This window comes from Eptatretus burgeri, chromosome 6, assembly GCF_056783735.1.
Source record: "Eptatretus burgeri isolate ZD-2024b chromosome 6, Ebu_testis_v1, whole genome shotgun sequence".
NCBI classification, from domain to species: Eukaryota; Metazoa; Chordata; class Myxini; order Myxiniformes; family Myxinidae; genus Eptatretus; species Eptatretus burgeri.
In genome coordinates, this window is record NC_140966.1 from 47,429,442 (window position 1) to 47,451,941 (window position 22,500).

Consider the following 22,500-nt stretch of genomic DNA (forward strand, 5'->3'; position numbering starts at 1 on the left):
CTGATCCATGCTGCTGTGCAGAAGACCTGCAAACATTGGAGCCTGTTTCCATCCCCATACCCTTAAAGACCCTGCCTGGCCCTCCTCCCTCCTTCCCCCCTTTGTGAGTGAAAGTGATTGTGTGCCCCTGGCACCTTAGGTCGATATTTTGTATTACGTGCCTTTCATTTTACTGAGTGCAGTTATATATTTATTTCGATTCATTCGTAAACATTCATCATCTCAGGATTCACATTTTGTGTTGTCCTGTCTCTCTCTCTTCAATAAACTTATTACTTATTAAGGATACATTGTGCCTGATTACTCCCCACCCTCTCGCATGCTTGGACAAACTATTTTAACCAGTTTTGGGAAATCCCTCTTGAAGATATAAAGTGGTAAAGTAAATTTGTTATATAAAACTGGTGGGATTTAGATCTCGACATGGGGGAGGGTGGGGTGCCACGTTATCCACGTTATCCACAGAAGCATGATTCCCTTTTATTTGGCCATTTGCGAAGCACAATGCAACTGTGCGGCGGGCCTGTATTACCAGGCCCTGTTGACATGACAATATAATTGACCATTTGCCTTGGATTTATTGGGATTAACGCCCCTTTTCCTGTTGAGTCTGTTTTTGCTGTGGAAAGACTTAATGTATTGTGGAGCCATATTGTTTTGGACTTTAGTAAAACAAATGAATTTTTTTGAAGTGTGAAAAGTTCATTTAAAATGTCGAAAACTTAAAAAAGCATATTCCAAGTGTGTTCACATTTCATCTATTTAAATATTTTCAAGTGTTTTGTGCATTTGTTACTTGTGAAATCGAAGAGTTGCGAAAAATTGTTTGTTTTTCTGTCTGTCTGTCAAACGCCTACAAGTCACATTTTTACTCCGATTGTCACAACAATTCAGCACCTGGTGCAAGTTGTGTCAAGCTGGAAGCCTATTGTTTTTGAAATACTATACTTATTTTCAGGCACATAATGTGAAAGGCATGTAATACTATATTTCTTTTCAACAAATAATGCACAAACTCGCCCGAACCGGGGGTGGGTACTCTGCGAGTAGTAAATAAAAGTGCTCTTGTTACATTCTCTTGGAAAAACACTTTGGTTGCAGAAATTACTGTTACATCAATTTAGTCATGTAAAACACATTTCTAAAAAAAAGTCAAGAAACAAACAATAAAAACATTTCAAACCAAATGTAATACCCTCTCCTCCAGCGAGGGTAACAAGAAAAAGCAATCAGTGATTGCAGACCATCGCCAGGACTTGTTTTGTGTGGTGTATTTGTGTGGCATTTGTGTACTGGTGTGTTACGTAATTAATAATCGACATGACTAGAACTGCCACTTTACAACTGCTGGTAGTGATGACTGGGTAACAAGACGTCCCGCTTTGATGCAACCCCGCTTTGATCGGACACCTGACCCTGACCCATGATGTTTTTTGTTATTATTCAACTGAATTTAGAATGGGATTAAAATAAATTCAATTCAAATCAAATGGAAGACCAAATAGTTACAGTCCTGCATTGGAGTAATAATCAGAAGGAATCCCAACAAGTAAAAAGCGAAGATGAAGTCATCATGAGGAACCTCGATAGGATTTACATTTCAGCTCCTACTCCTCTACCCTCAAACCCATCCAGGCACAGCCAAATGTGCCTCATTCAAAAATAACAACGAAAAAAAAAAATAAAACCCAAATTAAAGAAAAATATATTATTATTATGGCTGCCAGATCATAATTGTGAAGTTTCAAGTTGACTGATGAATTGATTCAAGAGAAAGAATTTTTTAGATTTTTGTTCAATCCAACATGGCTGCCAGATCATGTGATCTTAGATCATGTGATCACACACACACACACACACACACACACACACACACACACACACACACACACACACACACACACACACACACACACACACACACACACACACTCACACAAAACATTGTGCTTTACAAATAACACAATATACAACATACTTATAATTATTCGTGAATTCCCTGGTGTCTCCAAGGCTTGGGCAACATTTGTGTGAGGTGTCGAAAATGGATGGATGTGTATATAAACTGCACGCGCGTGTGTTTATATTTAAAATATGCACATTCATGCATCACATTGCGCGCGCGCGCGCACACACACACACACACACACACACACACACACACACACACACACACACACACACACACACACACACACACACACACACACACACACACACACACACACACTCACACAAAACATTGTGCTTTACAAATAACACAATATACAACATACTTATAATATATCCTAAAAGTAAAATTATAAGTACTAGTATACTAAAATCATTGACTTCAGAGAAATTCAGTGGAATATGTGACATTGCCTCATTAAACATGACATGGTGTGCAATGTTGTGCCTTGCACAAAATAGCACCACATAGCACAGCATGGCATTGTAGGTGATGTTAGGGCTAACTTTTAAAATGTTAATCAAATGTAATAAACCCATGTTGTTAATCATTATTCCTCCCTCATCCTTTATTTATTCTCCGAATATATTCCCCCGCCCATCATTCCCCCGCCCATCATGCTTTAAATACCAGGTGTACAACGTCGGTTTTGTCCTTCCTCAACTTGACTGCTCACTGATCTACACCAGGGAAGAGGTTTGAGTCTCAAATAGTTTCCCATTGTGTTATTGTACAATACTATCATACGAATATATAGTATTATCATCATATAAGTGCACAGTATTTAGTTTAGATACATCAGGATAGCTTGAGGCAACTGACCTTGATTGGCCTGTGGGGCTCCAGTTGTTGTTAACCCGGTGAGTAAATGTGGATACTGTAGTTGTAAAACCATTACAAAATTTCCTGTCAATGTTTGGGTGCGGTTGTATGAGGCATGTGTATCTTCATGTTAGTGAATATTTTGAAGCAGTTATTTGGGGGTATCGTGGTGGAACGCTAAAACATTTCTCCAGATCTTCCAACCCCAAACTCCAACCATCAGCCCATTTGTTCTTTCCCTTTTTTTCTTTATTTTCTACTCATCACTTTTGAATTATAATACATTGTATCACCTGCATACAGTGAAAGAACAAAGGTCTATGAGGCATTATATTAAAAAAAAAACATCACAAATAGGACATGAGTTTCATTTTCTTTCTCCTTTTTGCAAAACAGATTTCTTTCTCATCAACTGCATGATTTTTATTGGGAAATTGAACAAATGAGATCAATCCGTGAAAAGTTTAAATATCATAAGAATGAGTGGATTAAATGAATACATTAAATGCCTATCACTTATCAGCATGAATGTGCCTGATCCCATCAGGTGTTTGAAGTTAAGCTGAGTCAAACTTGGTAAGTACTTGAATTGAACATGTTGCACAGGTCTGAACATGATGGCTGGGGATGGGAAAATGTCTCATTTGGTAGAATACTCATCTCTGAACTGTCTGGTCCTGGATTTGTTTCCTGTTAGAGTAATATCCATCGAAAACTAATGTCACGATGGAGTGCCGGTCATAAGTTCTGCATCTCAGAACATGGCATAGTCTTTAGGTAAAGTTGGCTTATTTCATCTGTCAATTGTGGTATCCTATGGTACATATGTGCATATGGTATGTATCTCTTAACTACATGCTCAGGATAACCATTCTCACCGAGTATATTCATGATTTTGTCAATTTCAGCAGGAAGATTACAAGGTGAACAAATCATCTGTGCTCTGTTAACCAGGATATTGATCAAGGCTCTTGATCAGGATATTGGATCAATCAGGATATTGAATTCTCTTGAGAGTCGGCCATTTTTATACCTTGGCTAAATTCCCTGCCTATAGATTAATTGGATATTTAAGATAATTATGAATATAATGTTGATGTTAAGTTGGATTAAGTTAATGGAATTAGTACATGGGGAACAAGTAAATTTGTCGAGGCGTTTATCACCCTTTACTTAGGCATGAAGACGTCGATGTACCTGAGAGAAAATTGTTTATTGTCTATCAATACGTGTGCACGGAAAACACACCCCAGGAACAACAATTTGCGTTTGAGGAATCCGGAGAGTGCTCTGCCCTTATGGTCGAGTCACTCCCTCATATATATACACGGTTTTATCTCCAACAAATTTCATTACATAATCGTTCTCCCTTTCATCTCAGGACCAGCTGGATTACCAGCTGGCTTATGTCCTCGCGATATATATCAAACTGATAAGCAAGATCAAAGGTTTTCCTCCCAGATTCTGCAACACAATGCTCCCTTGAATCACTCAAGTATGACCTTACTTATCTCACGCACAATGTCCCAAGCAGGAATATATTTTAATTAACTGCAGGCGAGTGAATTGAGTTGGTCAGAAACAAAAGCTTTAAAGAAAAAGGTACAAATCCCAACAATTTCATAAGTTAATATGGTTCTGGTTCCAGCACAGGCATGCTGGACCAACTGACATCTTCCTGTTTACAAGTTTCCTTGTGAATTAGATACTTGTTTCATTTAAATGCTAATTTCCCCTGTGAATTGCGAAAAATGTGCAAAAGAGAAATGAAAGGGAGAACAGCAGTAAAATAAAGAATAACTTCAGTTACACAAAGTGTAATAATAATAGTCATTAATAAATAATAATAACAATAATAACAATAATGTTACATTTCTGGGGGATGGGAAGAGGTAGAGAAGAAAGCCTAGAAAGAACCATATAGGTTTCTGGCCATTCTGGCCATAGCTAATAAGCTAACAATAATGATGACAACATAGGTATTTCTGTTTAAAGAAAGCCACATTTTTCTGTCAATGCCTGTTGAATTCAATATTTGTTTGAGATTATTTTGTTGACTGATTATTTTGATTGATTTGAGTTCCTCCATTTACACCACAAGGAAATAAAAAGTTCTTCAGTTTATTTATTTATCTTCATAATAAATTCCTTGTTGATGTTTCAACATGTCCGTGCTTGTCTTTTCCTTCCATTGGCCCAGCAGTGCCTGAACCTAGATCGATTGGGAGGTAATTCCGAAACAAATTAACCTGTCATAGTTGGCGTGTACCAGCGGTAAATGCTCAGCCACCTTACTTAAGATCCAATCAAGATAAGATTGGTGCATTGTCAAGGGTGCCTTCCCCAGTCAGGAGGTCACATGACCTCTAGTTAAACGGCAAATTAAAGGGTGGAACTGGAACTCGTGGTTAACTGATTGGCATTTATGGTTGTTAAGCAACCCACCATACCACTAAGTTAATTGTGAGCGGTAGCCCTAGATCCGGTTTTTCCGAGGAGAAACGAGGATCAATCCCCTCATAATACACTCAGTACCCATGGCTGTAACAAACTGGTGATAAACAAACAACGGTGATAAATGAGTGAGGCATTCAGACAGATATCAATCCATCCATTGGGACCATACTCTGTGCAGAGCGTTAGTGCTGCCTAAGCAGTCTACTTGGCTATTCGGCAAAATCCTGGATGGGTCGCCACTCCGACACAGGATACCAGCAAGTGGCACTCATTTTGCCGACCTCGGAAGGATGACAGGCAGAGTCAACCCCACCTGGTATATGTATGTATATATATGTATATGTATATATATATATATATATATATATATATATATATATATATATATATATATATATATATATATATATATATATACACACACACACACACACACACACACACATTTATAACAAGAGAAAAGAAAGGAGGAAAGATAGAACAGTTGTTCACAGGTGTCAAACTTGCCATTTCAAATCAAACAAATGATTGCACATGAATATGATAATTAATATATCAATATGTAAGCTGTTATGAATCCTGATCTTAATAAAAAAAATACATTAATAGGCATGGCATATCTGTATATTCTGTAGAAGAATGTTTTTTCAACAGAACTTCTTCATTATTATAGTCTATACTATGTTAGTGAAGCACACATATAAACGTCTATCCTGATGTTCCACTGAAGCACAGTAGCACCTGCCTCAGAGACTTGCTTTATACATATTGTTAAATTTAAATAATAATGGAGGTTTTCTTTCAATGTTGCAAGATTCCCAGAATTGATTGGCCAAAGCCCCTTATAATGACGTGTTTTCAGGTATGATCCCTGGGCGAGTTTATTTTTTAATTTTTTTCGGAAACAGATGGCTTTCTCGAGCATGAGCAACAATGTAAAATAATCTGCCTTTGAAGGAAAAACATGTTCACTGCCGATGTGCATATACAGTACCAATAGAAAGTCGACACCCCCTTTCAAAATTTTCAGGTTTTGTGGCCTTTTTGCCTGGAATTAAATTGCATTAAAACAGATTTTTAAAAATTCCACGTTTATTTACATGTCATAACCCACAACTTCCATGTGAAAAACAAATTCCACAAATTTCAGAAGATTAATTAAAAATACAAAACTAGAATATCTTGATTGGATAAGTGTCTGCCCCCCTGATAATAGCAATTGTAAATTATCCCAAGTGTAACCAATCATCTTCAAAATCACACACTAAGTTAATTGGCCTGTTTCTGTGTTAAATTGTCCTGATTCTGATTATTTTCTTTTACTGGGTAGTGCATTTCACAGCAAAAACTCAACCATGACCAGCAAGGAGCTTTCAAAAGACCTCCGAGATAAAGCTGTGGAAAGGCATAAGGCACAGATCAGAGGATGGATATTAAAATATTTCAAAGACCTTGAATATCCCTTGGAGCACAGTCAAAGACAATCATTAAGAAGTGGAAGGCATATGGTACCACTAAGATCATACCTAGATCAGGCTGTCCCTCCAAACTGGATGACCAAGCAAAGAGGAGATTGATCAGAGAGGCCACCAAGAGGCCAATGGAAACTTTGAAAGAGCTTCAGCCCTTCATGGCAAAGACTGGTCACCATGTACATGTGACAACAATATCCCAAGCACTTCACAAGTATAGCCTGAATGGTAGGGTGGCAAGAGCGAAGGCATTACTTTAAAAAGCCCACCTTGAGCACCATTTAAGGTGTGCAAAAAACACTCCGGAGATTCTAAAGCCATGTGTCAAAAAGTTTTGTGGTCTGACAAAGCCAAGATGGAACATTTTGGCCTCCATACAAAATGTTACGTTTGGCACAAACCCAATGCAGCACATCACCCAAATAACATCATCCCAACTGTGAAGCATGGTGGTGGCAGCATCATGTTCTCGGGAAGTTTCTCATCAGCAGGGACTGGAGCACTTGTCAGGCAAGAGGGGAAAATGGATGGAGCAAAATACAGAAAACTCCTAGATGAAAACGTGCCCTCTGCAAGAAAGCTGAAATTGGGACAGAAATTCACCTTTCAATAAGACAATGACCTGAATCACACAGCTAAAGCTACAATGGAGTGGCTCAGGAACAAAAGATAAATGTCCTTGAGTGGCCAAGCCAGAGCCCAAACCTAAATCCAATCGAAAATCTGTGGCATGACTTGAAGATTGCTGTCTATCAACGCTCCCCATGCAACTTGATTGAGCTTGAACAGTTTTGCATAGAAGAATGGGGAAATATTGCCCAATCAGGGTGTGCAAAGTTGGTAATCACCTATCCCAATAGACTCATATCAAAGGTGCTTCCACCAAGTATTAACTCAGGGTGGGGGAAGGGGTGGACACTTATCCAACCAAGATATTCTAGTTCTGTATTCTTGATCAATTTTCTGAAATTTGAGGAATTTGTTTTTTGCTTGGAAGTTGTGGGTTATACTGTGTAAATAAAGGTGGAAAAAGTCTGATTTAACGCAATTTAATTCCAGTATATAAAGTAACAAAAGGTAAATTTTTGGAAAGGAGGTGTAGACTTTCTATAGGCACTGTATAATACATTGTGGTTATATAGCTCAGATAGATTCCAATTGCACTTACACCAAAAGCACAACTTTTTGATGGGTAAACAATCATTTCAGGAAATGTGCTTTGACTTCATATCAAATTACCCTCACCTTGCACATGTGCTGAAAGGGCTAGGCCATATTTAGAGAGATTAAAATCACACTGAGAATTTGGAAGGTATGGTAGATGGTTTAGAATTTTCAAACCTCTCTTCAATTGAGTATCAGTGTTTAGATTTGCTGCTTGAGGGTGAGCATCTTCTTGCAGTAAAGTCACCCTTTGAGACAGCATACTTTACTGCCATCTGAATATTGCTCATCTCATGCCATTGTGTGATGTCATTCGAGTACTTTTGACAAAATTTACAATTTACAACAATACATTTACGGCTTTTTACATGTTGAATAACTTTCAAATAAATTTAACTGTTATGGTTACAAAACACTTGCTACAAGCCATTCAGATACTGGCTGAACATTTCAAAAACAAGAATGCAGGTCCTCATTGAGGATACACCTGCCAAAATGCACCTTAGAAAATGGATGTATAGACTTAATTTAAAATAAACAAGTAAAAAAAAAGATAAAATGTCATATCCCTCGTTTTTTAGTAATTTTGCTGGATGGAGTGAAAGGGCTGGCCCATATTTATGTAGAACTAAAATGGCCACCAGGCTTCCAGTGAGCCATCTTTTATCAGATCACAAAATAAAGTGAGAGTCACATGTATGCCATCATGTACGACGTTTGTGCCAAGTTTGAACAAAATCGGACCATGCTTGTCTGAGAAATGGTTGGGGACACATTTAAGTAACAAAATGGCCATCAGTCGGCCATCTTGGATCTGATATTGAAAAAAAAATGACATCCATATGTAAGCCATCATTCATTAGCAGAGTGCAAAGTTTGAACAACGTCGGTAAATGGATGACCGAGAAATGGTTGAGGACGTGTTTACCATCGGGTTAAAGAGTGGATTGTGAAGTGTATATAAAGAAATAAAGGCTTCAAAGTGGTATGTCAGGAGCAGTGTGACCACTCCTTGGCTTTTTTCGCAAGATCTTAGCTATTCGTTGTTCACCTTGGCATCTTGGTTTTCTATAGGTTTTCTTGGCGTATAGGTTTTCTATTATCATCGCTTTTCTGAAACCTTGTGAATTCTTGGCTATTTTTCATTGGCTCACCTTGGCATTTATGAAAATGAGGAGTGGTCACACTAGTCAGGAGCAAAGATGGTAAAGTGTATAAAATAAATAAATAATGTATCGTTTCTTGTTTGCACTGGAGATGTTCGTGTATGTAAATAAATACATCATTCAAAGTTTTGTGTTGGGAGTGGAGACAGTAAAATGTATCTAAATATATAAATAATTCAAGGTTTGTGTGGTTGTACAAATGGTAAAGTGTATAAAAATTAATAAATCAAGTTTGTACATGTCGGGTATGGAATCTGAATTGATAAAAGGTGTATAAATAAATCAGAATTCAAGGTGGTATGTTGGTAGCTTTGATGGTAGTGTGTGTGTGTGTGTGTGTGTGTGTGTGTGTGTGTGTGTGTGTGTGTGTGTGTGTGTGTGTGTGTGTGTGTGTGTGTGTGTGTGTGTGTGTCTCTACATATATATGTGTATATATATATATATATATATATATATATATATATATATATATATATATATATATATATATATATATATATATATATATACATGTCAAGGTTATGTTTTTGGTGGTTGATGAAGTGCATAAAAATAAATAAATATGGTATGTCTGTAGAAAAGATGGTAAAGTGAAAATAAATAATTCAAGGTGGTACATTCTTCATGGAGATAGGAAATTCTATACAGATAAATAAATAATAATATGTTGTGCTGATAGGGGAGATGGTAAAGTGTATCTAAAGAAATAATGTTTGCCGAAAGCATCTACGACCTTGTCGTGGTTCTATTCTCTCCCGTAATTTTGTTTAAAATTGCCAAGATTCGGAAATAAAATCACTTGTCCCATGACTTTTGGCTTCATAACAAAATAATTTGACACTTCTAATGTATATACATGGTGGCCTCATGTCCAGTTATCATCACATACGTATGCAGAATATTAAAGAAATGCATCCAGTCCTTTTTGAAGCCTGGTGTTGGCTTAGTGGTTAGGGTGGCGGCTTGGGATTCTAGGGTCCTGAGTTCCTGAGTTCAAGCCCCATTGGCCACTGAATTAAAATACACCAGGAGGTTGTCTCAGCCTGTCATCCTTCCAAGGTCGGCAAAATGAGTACCAGTGTACTGGTAAGGGGGACACTGCATCAGCGGCATAGCCGTGTCCCAACCAATGATGCAACTAGCAGCCATAGGCTACGAGAGATAGACAGAGACAGAGAGTCCTTTTTGAGTAACTGACAGCACCCAAAACATAAGCACCAGCTGGTTTAACATGTGGTTTGGGGTAAATAAAATTAATTGGTGGGACCAATATTGTCTGCAATTCATGCTGGCTTACTTTGATCATGAAGTGAAATGATTGACGCACGTCTTATCACATGTCAGTCTTGTTCAATAAATCATCTCCCTCCCTCGGCTTGTGTTCTAAGAGCCCTGTTGCAACAGCTACATGAGTTGACTTTTGATCAAACATGAGGTCCTTTGGTGTCAAACTTGCATTTACCTCATTGAATTTGAAATTTCAACGATTGAGAATAAATTATTGTTTCCACACTTTTAACACTGGCAATTCTTCTGCAATTTCATATGTCATAGCAATGCAGTGATTTTCCAAAATTATCCGGTTAATACACTTTTTATGTTGGTTTTATTGACACCAGGTGTTATTTGATTGCATGGTTGCATTGATAATTCTCAAGATTGCTCATCAATTCATGGCCATTTTTTGACACACTGCACCATTTAAATGCAAACAATTATGGAAAGACAAACATCATAAAATTGTGCAAAAAGTCGATTGTGAATTTTAGCTGGTTTTATGCTCTCCATCACATAAGACTTAATGAAACAGCTCTGTTCAACAGCACACATCAAAAATCAAAATGTTTGCCACCATCCTGGTTTAGCTTAGAATCGTTTGATCAGTGCTAATTTCACTTTTTGCATAACTTGCTCAGGCTAGATAACATTTGTTGAAACTTCCATCATAGAAGTATTTGTTTTGCAATTTCTACAATAAAAGATCCATCTCAGCTATGAACTGTCCTCATATAAAAAGAGTAAATAAAACAGTAACTTTACCTATAATATAAAAGAGGATCAGTCTCAGCGTGCCTGTGTCTGTCCGTCCCGAGGCGTGTCCTTCCGGCCTTCAACAATTGCCTTGTAGGGGATACCACTCATCAAGCCCAATCTGCAAACAGTATAATATAGTTGAGTAAGGTGAGGATAGATGGGCCAGCTTCAAACAGTATGATATTGTTGAAGAAGGTTTCAAACATTATGTTATAGTTGAGTAAGGTGTCAAATGGTATGATATAATTTAGTATGGTTTCAAACAGTATGATATCGTTTATAAGGTTTCAAACAGTATGAAATAGTTTCATAAGGTTTGAAACAGTATGATATAATTGAATAAGGTTTCAAACAGTATGACATAGTTTAGTAAGGTTTCAAACGGTATGCTATAATTGAATAAGGTTTCAAACAATATGTTATAATTGAATAAGGTTTCAAATGGTATGATATAGTTTAATAAGGTTTCAAACAGTATGATATAATTGAATAAGGTTTCAAGCAGTATGATATAGTTTAGTAAGGTTTCAAACAGTGTGATATAATTGAATAAGGTTTCAAACAGTATGATATAGTTTAGTAAGGTTTCAAACGGTATGCTATAATTGAATATGGTTTCAAACAATATGTTATAATTGAATAAGGTTTCAAATGGTATGATATAGTTTAATAAGGTTTCAAACAGTATGATATAATTTAATAAGGTTTCAAACAGTATGATATAGTTTAGTGAGGTTTCAAACAGTATGATCTCATTGAATAAGGTTTCAAACAATATGTTATAATTGAATAAGGTTTCAAATGGTATGATATAGTTTAATAAGGTTTCAAACAGTATGATATAATTGAATAAGGTTTCAAACAGTATGACATAGTTTAGTAAGGTTTCAAACGGTATGCTATAATTGAATAAGGTTTCAAACAATATGTTATAATTGAATAAGGTTTCAAATGGTATGATATAGTTTAATAAGGTTTCAAACAGTATGATATAATTGAATAAGGTTTCAAACAGTATGATATAGTTTAGTAAGGTTTCAAACAGTATGATCTCATTGAATAAGGTTTCAAACAGTATGTTATAGTTGAGTAAGGTATCAAATGGTATGATATAATTTAGTAAGGTTTCCAACAGTATGATATTGTTTAGTAAGGTATCAAATGGTATGATATAATTTAGTAAGGTTTCAAACAGTATGCTATTGTTTAGTAAGGTTTCAAAGAGTATGATATCATTGAGTAATGTTTCAAACAGGATTATATAGCTTAGTGGGGTTTCAAACAGTATGATATCGTTGAGTAAGGTGTCAAACAGTATTTAGTGAGGTTTCAAGCAGTATGATATCGTTTAGTAAGGTTTCAAAGTATGACATAGTTTAGTAACGTGTAAAACAGTTTAATATAGTTGCGCAAGGTTTCAAACACTATGATATAATTTAGTAAGGTTTCAAACAGTATGATATTGTTTAGTGAGGTTTCAAACAGTATGATATTGTTTAGTAAGGTTTCAAAGAGTATATCATTGAGTAATCTTTCAAACACGATTATATAGCTTAGTGGGGTTTCAAACAGTATGATATCGTCGAGTAAGGTGTCAAATAGTATTTAGTAAGGTTTCAAGTAGTATGATATAGATTAGTAAGGTTTCAAAGAGTATGATATCGTTTAGTAAGGTGTCAAACAGTTTGATATTGTTGGGTAAGGTTTCAAACACTATAATATAATTTAGTAAGGTTTCAAACAGTATGATATAGTTGGGTAAGGTTTCAAACACTATGATATAATTTAGTAAGGTTTCAAACAGTTTGATATAGTTGGGTAAGGTTTCAAACACTATGATATAATTTAGTAAGGTTTCAAACAGTATGATATAGTTTAGTAAGGTGTCAAACAGTATGACATAGTTTAGTAAGGTGTCAAAGAGTATGACATTATTTAGTAAGGTGTCAAACAGTATGCTATCGTTGAGTAAGGTATCAAACCGTATGATATGCTTGAGTAAAGTGTCAAACAGTATCATATAGTCGAATAATATAAGGTGAAGGCAGATGGTACGGTTTCAATTCACATTAAAACAAAAACTCATCCTCCTTTATCTTCTTCTCACTTATAATAATGGTGAATATCATTCAATCCCGTTACTTGTATCGATTAAATGCTTGCTATATTCAATACGTTTATTTAACATTTCCATTTTATTCATGTCGCCCTATCAAACAGCATTTCCAATTATAAAGCATCACAAATAGTCCAGCAGCGTAGTCTGATATTTCAGATCAATTATTCAAATTTGCATAAAAGCACCAAAATTGGTACACATGTAGAATAATGTATTCCGAACAATTCTAGATATGGAGCCACCCGAGATTGTGCCTTGGTCAGCTTTAATCTTGGGTGGCTCCATATCTATAATTGTTCAGAATACATTATTCTACATGTGTACCAATTTTCGTGCTTTTATGCAAATTTGAACAATTGGTTTGCTATGCTGCAGTACTAAAAGCAGGTTGCTCTACTTGCAACACAGGGAAGAAAAGGTTACAAACAAAAAAGCAGCTGGTATTCAATAATTTATTCTAACGATTTTTAAATGGTGAAGTAATTTTTATTTAATGTCTCTGGAAACAATGGGTCTTGCATTCTAATTCGTATTAAAGATCAATATTCTTTACCACCATTTTCGTTATCACCAACAATTGCTCGAAAGGTAAAGCAACAGGCAAACATAGTTACTCCCTTCACGGTGAAATCATGAGATGACAGCTTTGCTTTCTTTATTATTGGGCCTTCAAACAAGGTTGTACTAACAGTAGAGGTTTTGTAATGACAAATCAGGCATAAGTTTAAAAAAAAAACGTAATCAAATGCCCATAGATACCAGACTCAGTGGCGTAATGTTTAGACTTTAGTGCATCAGCTCCGAGTCTGTGAGTTCGGTGGTTCAAACCCTGGCCGAGTCAAACCAAAGACTTAAACGATGGTACTTGCTGCTTCCTTGCTTGAGATCAGAATTTAAAAGGATAGAGCATGATAAACAATGCTGGAAAGACAATGGCAAACCACTTGCCAGGAAGCTGCTTCAGCAGCACCAATGCTCTATAAAGATTATATGCCACATTAAAACAACAAAGACAATGCTCATGGAGCCAACTGTGTATGAAATACATGACGGAGGAAATGCACATTAAAATGAATAAGAGTAGAAGACAATAAAAACAAACACTTCATATGGGATTTTGAGTGCACCAAACTCAATGCTCACACCTGAGTATCCCAAACTTCATGTCTCTACTATTTCATGCAGAGACACCATGTTCAATTTTGAATTCGCATTGCTCCACACACCTGGTTTTCCAGATATGTTTACGTTGACAATGATTAATATACTGATGTCGTTTTCATAAACTCTTTTTCATGTCCAGGCAAGTCAGTAATGATCTTGTGGCCTAATTAAAAAGTTTGATAAACAAGTTTTAGGCAGCAGTTGATTATTAATTTTGAAAATGATCTTCCCTTTTTTTCTATGCAGGTTCACTGTCATGAGAGAACTAAACACGAAACAATCATGAAATAACTCAACAATAAACCTGATCCGTAATGTCTTTATGTTATCTCTTTGTCCCCGTGTTGCAGTCTTGTGTTTTTGTTCAATTTTCCATGTTTAACCATACCTTGTTGTCGTATATTGTTGAATTTGTGTCCCTGTGTGTGTCTGGCCAACTCGCCAAGCACTCAGCTAGTCATTGTGCAAATTCTGTCTCTGTTCCGACGCAGCATGCCTCATTTCACTTTCCTTCTCCCAAGTGTTGTCCTTTCACCTTCCTAGGCTTTATCTTATTCCCAATCCTTCCTTCAATTTTTTTCATGCCAAAAAAAAAACCCACTCATTCTGCCTGTATTTCCTTCCTTTTCTCAATAACTCCAAATTGTATTTTAACTAAATGAACTGCAACTTATTATAAAAGCTTATACAACATATCAAAATGCTTCACATTCCTCATGTCTCCATCAGGAACATTCACGTGTTCTCCTTCATCACAAACAATTACTCTTCTTCCTCTGCTTCTTCTTCTTCTTCCTCTTCTCCAAAGGGTTTATTTCTCAAATATGTCTCACTCACAAATGCTTGGCCCATCAAATATCCACTCATACCAACATATATATTCCTCCGTACCTTCCACGACCATTCATTAATTTCATCCCTCCTTTAATATCTGTTTCCATATATCCAAGTTTACAATCATGAGCTGTCCAGTTTGCAAAGGTTGCTGGCACATGACCATCGACTTCTATTCACCTCCATTAACACCTCCCAGCTTCCCTCACACCGCCCATCCCCTCCCCCTGCCACACATCCTCTCCTAGCTCCCGACCCACTTTCACATGCCCTGCTCCCTGTCAACAGCGCCTCCTCCCCTGTTCATAAATGTGTGAAACTCAAACATCCGAGTCACTCTGGTGGTGATTTTAACTGTCACCATGTCAATCAGCTTGGTGTTGATACCCATCTCACCAGTCATGGCACTTCAACAAAGCACTTCTGTGACTCTTTGTGAGGTATAAAATGTATTTGGGTTTTCATTACTGTATGATATATGTAAAAGAAATAATGAGACCAATTAAAGTAAAAGTGATTCAAAATTGTTCGTCGCTTATTTGACATTAGTCGCATTGTTAATAATGATCCTCGGACAGTATTTAAATTATTTTATTCAAATTATCAGGAATTTCAATTATTAAGTTGAGGAATTCTGTTGTTGTAGCTTGAAAATATATATCCACCTTTGTATCCATCTGCAGGTAACGCGCCATGTCAGAGTTTGAGCAAGCCCTACAAAAAGCGCACAATGAGTGCCGAGCAATGCACGGTTCACCTCCTCTGAGCCTCAGTCTTGAGCTGTCTTCTGAGGCTGATGCTTGGGCCAAGAAACTGGTCCAAGAGCAGCAACTGCGATCTGGAGACACTCAAAACGGAGAGAACATATTTTGCTTACATGGAAATGAACCATTTTCAATCACCGGTGGGTGGTTTGTGCACCCATTTAAAAAAAAAAAATGATATAATTTACAACTCATCATAACTGATTTAATTTTATATTCTCACACATAATGGTATGCTCATTCCAGCATTTAATTTTTGATCAATGTCTTTCTCATGAACTTTGAGATGTACTTTTTGCAGACTTTGGAAATGTATTGCGATGTAAAAGAAAACCGTAGCGGTTTACACATTTTGTTACAGGAATGAAGAGCCTGGTGTTGGCTCAGTGGTTTGGGTGGCGGCTTGGGATCCTAGGGTCCTGAGTTAAAGCCCCGTTGGCCGCTGAATTAATACACCAGGGGGTTGACTCAGCTTGTCATCCTTCCGAGGTCGGCGAAATGAGTACCAGTTCCAGTGTGTGTACTGGTAGAGGGGCACTGCATCAGCGACACAGTCGCGCTTCAAGAGATGATAGCCACCCCGGCAGCTAAGCTGCCATACGACCACACACACACAGGAATGAAACTTTCCTTTCTGTAAAGTTGCACAAGTAGAGGCCATTTAACTATAATCTGTAATAATAAATGTCAATGTGTGTCTGTGTGTTAGTCAGGAGGACTCATCGGATCACCAAGAAAAGCTTGCCAGAGGTGGTTTTATGGTTGATTTGAATTAATTAGGGTCCCCAGTTATAATTTATGGTGGGTATCCGTAAACTCCCCTTGTGGCATGTTTTTGAATCTAAGATGGCTGCTGGACACATTCTCAAAATAGGATAAAGCATCACTTTTGAACCCACCATAGTAGAAAGTAACATTACATATGTATATATATATATATATATATATATATATATATATATATATATATATATATATATATATATATATATATATATATATATATATATATATATATATATACATACACATTTACATTTACATATAAATATTATATGCCTGGTGTTGGCATAATGGTTAGGGTGGTGGGCTTGGGATCTTATGGTCCAAAGTTCAAATCCTGCTCAGCTGTTGAATTAATACCAGGTGGGGTTAACTCGACCTGTCATCCTTCCGAGGTCAGCAGAATGAGTGCCAGTATGCTGGTATACTGTGTTGGAGTGGCGACCCATTCAGGATTGTGCCCAATAGCCTAGGAGACTGCTTAGGCAGCACCAACGCTCTGCACAGAGTATGGTCCCAATGGATGGATGGATGCTCGTCTAGCCACAGAAGCTGCATAAAGCAACCAAGAAGGCCTACGCAAGGTAAGCGCTTTGCTGTTTCAAACCCTTCCCAGAGTTCCTCCACAGCTATAAAGACATTCACAAATAGTACACACATCCCAATGCTACACACTCCCTCAGCTGCCAGACCGGTTTTATCACTTGTTGGCGAATCATCAGTGACTGTGCAGACAGCAACATCAGCAACAGCGCATTTAAAAAATATTTTCCTTCAATCTAATATGGCTGCCAAACCACATGACCTATCAATTATTCTTGAACACCCTGGTATCCCCAAGACGAGAGGGAATATGTGTTTGAAGTTTCCCCTCTATCTGTTCAGTTACTCTGCAGAAGATTTTTAAATGTTTGAGGGTTAAATTCAATATGGCTGCCAAACCCTGTGACCTACCTCTGAAGACATTGGTGGGGAACTTTTTGTTCCTCATGGATAAGCGGTCATACCTGTAAAACTTCGCCTCAATCTGTTCAGCCATTTTGGAGTTTTTGAAGGTTAAAAAAAAAAGCTGCCCCACCATGTGACCAATGATGTCAACAATTTTTTTCTGTTTACCAATTTATCCCTCAATGACCCTCAAAATTTTTCATACTGATCAGTTTTAGTATTCTATGGAAGCAATTATGACACCATTTAAAGTTTCATTTAAATCCCTGAACTCAGATTCAAGATATTAAATAATTCTGCCTGCTAGACCATGTGTAAAATCAGGTGGAAATTTAAAACATACACCCCCCATCACTATTAGATCATAACTGTGAAGTTTCATGTCAATTGATGAAGCAATTCAAGAGAAACATTTTTTTTTTAAAGATTTCCGTTCAATCCAATACGGCTGCCAGACCATGTGACCTATTAATTATTCCTGAATAACCTGGTATTCCCAAGGCTTGGGGGAACATATGGGTAAAGTTTCTCCTCGATCTGTCAAATTGTCTGGAGAAGAAGATTTTTAAAAGGTATATTCGTGAAAAAAAAATCATAGATGTTAGACCATGAGATTACAAAAAAAAATAAGCCTACTGTATATTCTCCAAGACTAGTAGATCATCCGTGCGGAGTTTCAGATCGACCTGGTAAGCCATTCTTGGGAGGATTTTAAAAAGTTTATCTTCTCAATCCAAAATAGCTGCTGAACCACATGATCTATGACATCATAAATTTACACTCTGCTTCTAATTGGGTAGGGGATCAGGTTTGTGATGTTTCGTGTTAATCGGATACGGTGCAATTTTCTATCCAAATTAGCTGCCAAACTACATGACCTATGCCATCATCATTTTTACACTATATGCAACAACGGTGTGAGATGATATTTGTGAAGTTTCACGTCGATCAATCAAGTGGTAAAAGAGAGAATTTAAAAAATATTTTCCTTCAAATCAATATGGCTGCCAAACCATGTGACCTATCAATTATTCGTGAACACTCTGGTATTCCCAAGGCTTGGGGAACGTGTGTAAAGTTTCGCCTTGTTCTGTTTAGCCGTTTCAGAGAATAAGATTTTTGAAGGTTTACAAAAACATGATGGCTGCCGAACCACATGACTGATGATGTCATAATTATTTTTCTGTCGACCAATTTATCCCTAGATGACCCTCAAATTTTTTTTTATACTGATCAGATGTAGCATTCCACGTATGCAATTATGACGTCATAATGAAGACACCTATGACCATAAAAAAATCACTTATTCCAGAATGGGAGTACTTGACAGATGCCAAGTTTCAATTTTTTCCATGGCGTGGTTTCAGACATAGAGGTAAAAAGGTTTTCCTTTTTTCCAACATGGCTGCCGCATCATGTGACCTTTGACATAATTTCCATTAAAACATTCCACATGAGTAGTCACACCTATGATGAAAGTTTTGTGTCCAATCTGACAAGTGGTTGCAGAAAATGAATTTAAAAGGGAATAACAAAATGCAGACATGTACAGTACGTGTGTGACCGATTTCTTAACCCCGCTTTTCACTTCATGCACGTGGGGTAATCACTAATGTAACATGTTAGATAAGGTAAAGTAATAGATACTGGGTAAAATGGGGAATTAATTTACTTATACACCTTGAAACCTTTATTTAAATTGCATTATACACTTGAACACTAAATCGCCTTCATAATACTTCCAAGAACCTCGTTTTGCCATACTTGGACATTTTCTATAGTGTGGTGTATGTAATAAGAGCTCTCAAGTGTAGCCCCTGGGAAGTGGGTGTGGCATGTGAGGAGGAGGAGATTGGGACCATACTCTGTGCAGAGCGTTGGTGCTGCCTCAGCAGTCTCCTTGGCTATTGGGCACAATCCCGGACGGGTCGCAACTCCGCCACAGTATACCAGCATGCTGGCACTCATTTTGCCGATCTCAGGATGACGGGCCGAGTTAACCCCACCTGGTATTAATTCAACAGCTGAGTGGGATTTGAACTCAGGACCCTAGGATCCAAAGCCCACCACCCTAACCATTAAGCCAACACCAGGCATGTGGCATGTGAGAGGGTTCAATATCGGGGTGAAGAAGCCGCCGCCAATATGGCTATGTATGTTGCCGATTGATGCTGCGTTCCATGGTGATCAATAAATCCTCCATCTCTGAAAGTGTGACTCGATGGCGTTTTATTACAGTGTATAAAGGTGGTGTATAAGACTGCTGCAAGTGCTAAACTTCTGGAGTTTTGTTTTGACGATCTTTAAAATCATTATTTTATTAAAATTGAAGTATAGTTACTTTGACACTGCGTGGGGTATCATGTTCTATCACCTCTCTAGTTACCCTCGCCAAAGGAGAGGGTTTGCATTTGGGTCCATTTTTTTGTCTGATTGTTTGTTTGTTTGTTTGTCCACACAGATCTTTAGTGTTTTTCTCTGCAACCACTTGTCGGATTGAGACAAAATTTTCACCAGTGCTGCGACTACTCATGCAGAATATTTTAATGATAATAATCATGTCATAGGTCACATGTTGTGGTAGTCATATTGGAAAAATGGAAAAGCTTTGGACCTCTATATCTCTGAAACTTGGCACAAACCAAGTACTCCACGTGGGGAATGAGTATGATTTTTTTTTTCATGACATCATAGGTGCCTTCGTTATGACTTGATAATTGCATATGTAGAACACCACATCCGATCAGTATGAAAATTTTTGAGGGTCATCTAGGGATAAAATGGTCCACAGTAAAGAATTTTATGATGTGAACGGTCACGTGATTCAGAAGCCATATTGTCTTTAAAAAATCCTTCAAAGATCTTCTTTTCTGAAATGACTGAACAGATCGAGACGAAACTTTACATGTATGACCACCTATCCATGAGGAGTAAAAGGTTCACACAGATGATGTCATAGGTCACATGATTTGGCAGGCATATTGAATTTATCCTAAAACCCATAAAATGACACCACTCAAAATAAGTCCTGGCAAAGGACTGCAATCTCTGACTGCTCTTTTTCTTGTTAGTACTGTGTTCGTGTATTATTGCTTTGCAATAATTTCCATTGTAACAAACTGTTAATTGGTTGCATGGTGCTGGACATCTTGTGCCATTGTTTGGACTGAAAAACATCAGAAAGCATTTTTTTAGTACTCAAGATACCATACTCCAGCCAAGGCTTCAATTTGGCCATTTACCATTCATAGATCCCTCATCCATGAAAAATGTATAGGTTGTAATAACAGCATTTATGATAACTTTAACAGTCAGACGTAGGAGTTGACATTTTAATATAAAAGATAAAAAATTAAATATTATAACAAAGCTAAAAATCAAATATGATAACAAAGCTAAAAATAGGACTGCACATCCTAAAGCTCACCTATATCAGGAGCAACAGTCACTCAAAATGCCCGCAGACCCCCCTCAGACCCCAATTTTTTTTTTAATGCGGTGAACAAACTTTGGTACATCATGGATGATGAAGGTTGTGGTCTGGTGACATCGACATTGTGTGTATAGTTTCGGAGAAGAGAGCAAATACCTATTTTGTTGGGTCAAAAACACCCCCGTAGACCGACTTAATGAGTGCAGATTTTGATGCAGTCGATAAATCTTGCTACATCACTGGTAATGAAGGTTGTGGTCAAGTTTCATCAAAATCGTGTGTTTGGTTCAAGCGATAATGACTGAAATGTTTATGGACTGACTCAGTCATTGATTCACTCACACTGCTTGATCGCATAAGCTCACCAAAAGCTAAAAATCAAATATGATAACAAAGCTAAGGTGAGGAAAGTTCAGGTGAGCTGAAAATGTATACTTTAGCGCAGGCCAAAGCACACAGTCCTACAAAGCTTGTCAAACCAATATATGCCTGCACTACGGCCCGAAGGCCAAAGCATATGGTCAAACAATTGCTGAGTTTTCGTATATTTTTATGCTTTTATGCTTTTGACCCTTTGGTCTTGTAAGCCACTCATTTCATGTTCACTTGTATTTTAGCCTTGAATAAATTAATATCAAATCAATTTTTGGTTTTTTAAACACCTGCTATTCATCTAATACTTATCCTGTGCATATCCAATAATGTAATATTTGCATTCCTAATTGAATTATTATGACAAAAGTAATACATAATGAAATTTAATTCACATGAAAATCATTTTTCTAACTATTTTTTGTATCCACCCTTTTGTCTGACTGTTTTGTAGCACAAGAAGTGGTGGATGCATGGTACAAGGAATCAAGTAACTATGACTACGTTATTTCTGGATTTCAACCAAACACTGGTAAACATGTTTTCCACATTCACTCCTCCATCATTTTAACTATAAATGCATTTTATCCCTTAATAAAATAGGCAGTTTGGTATCTTTCTGTCTGTCTGTCTGACCCCGATGCATTCGATTGTTACCTATCCAATCTCAACTATACTTGGCAAGAGGACCAAGGGTCACACTATGGTGGTTGTAGCGACTTCATCCCCACCCCTCTTCCCCAAGGGGGTTTTCCACATTGGGAAAAATCCGTGTTAAGGTGTATCGATAGCTTATCATAACGTTTTTCTTAGGCCGCTTTTCTAATAACAAAAGTCATTACAACACTAATGATAATAGCATAATAGGAATGTTATTACAAAACAATATTAATATCTCTCTCTCTCTCTCTCTCTCTCTCTCTCTCTCTCTCTCTCTCTCTCTCTCTCTCTCTCTCTCTCTCTCTCTCTCTCTCTCTCTCTCTCTGTATTTCCTCTCTCCTTCAGCTAAATGGTTTA

The 22,500-nt window shown here is 37.2% G+C and overlaps 1 protein-coding gene across 5 annotated transcripts in view; it reads left to right on the forward strand.

Annotated features, from left to right (window-relative positions):
• The window catches only part of LOC147024705 (uncharacterized), a 100,133-nt gene that overhangs the window by 2,246 nt on the left and 75,387 nt on the right, over nt 1–22,500 (forward strand). The window contains exons 1-4 of one of the 5 annotated variants that reach the window (XM_085884872.1): nt 2,560–2,647; nt 3,321–3,349; nt 15,867–16,087; nt 21,938–22,015. In XM_085884872.1, the coding sequence (XP_085740998.1) occupies nt 15,877–16,087; nt 21,938–22,015 (289 nt within the window). In that variant the 5' untranslated portion in view covers nt 2,560–2,647; nt 3,321–3,349; nt 15,867–15,876. The other 4 variants (XM_085884873.1, XM_085884874.1, XM_085884875.1 and 1 more) reach the window with 4 other exon arrangements.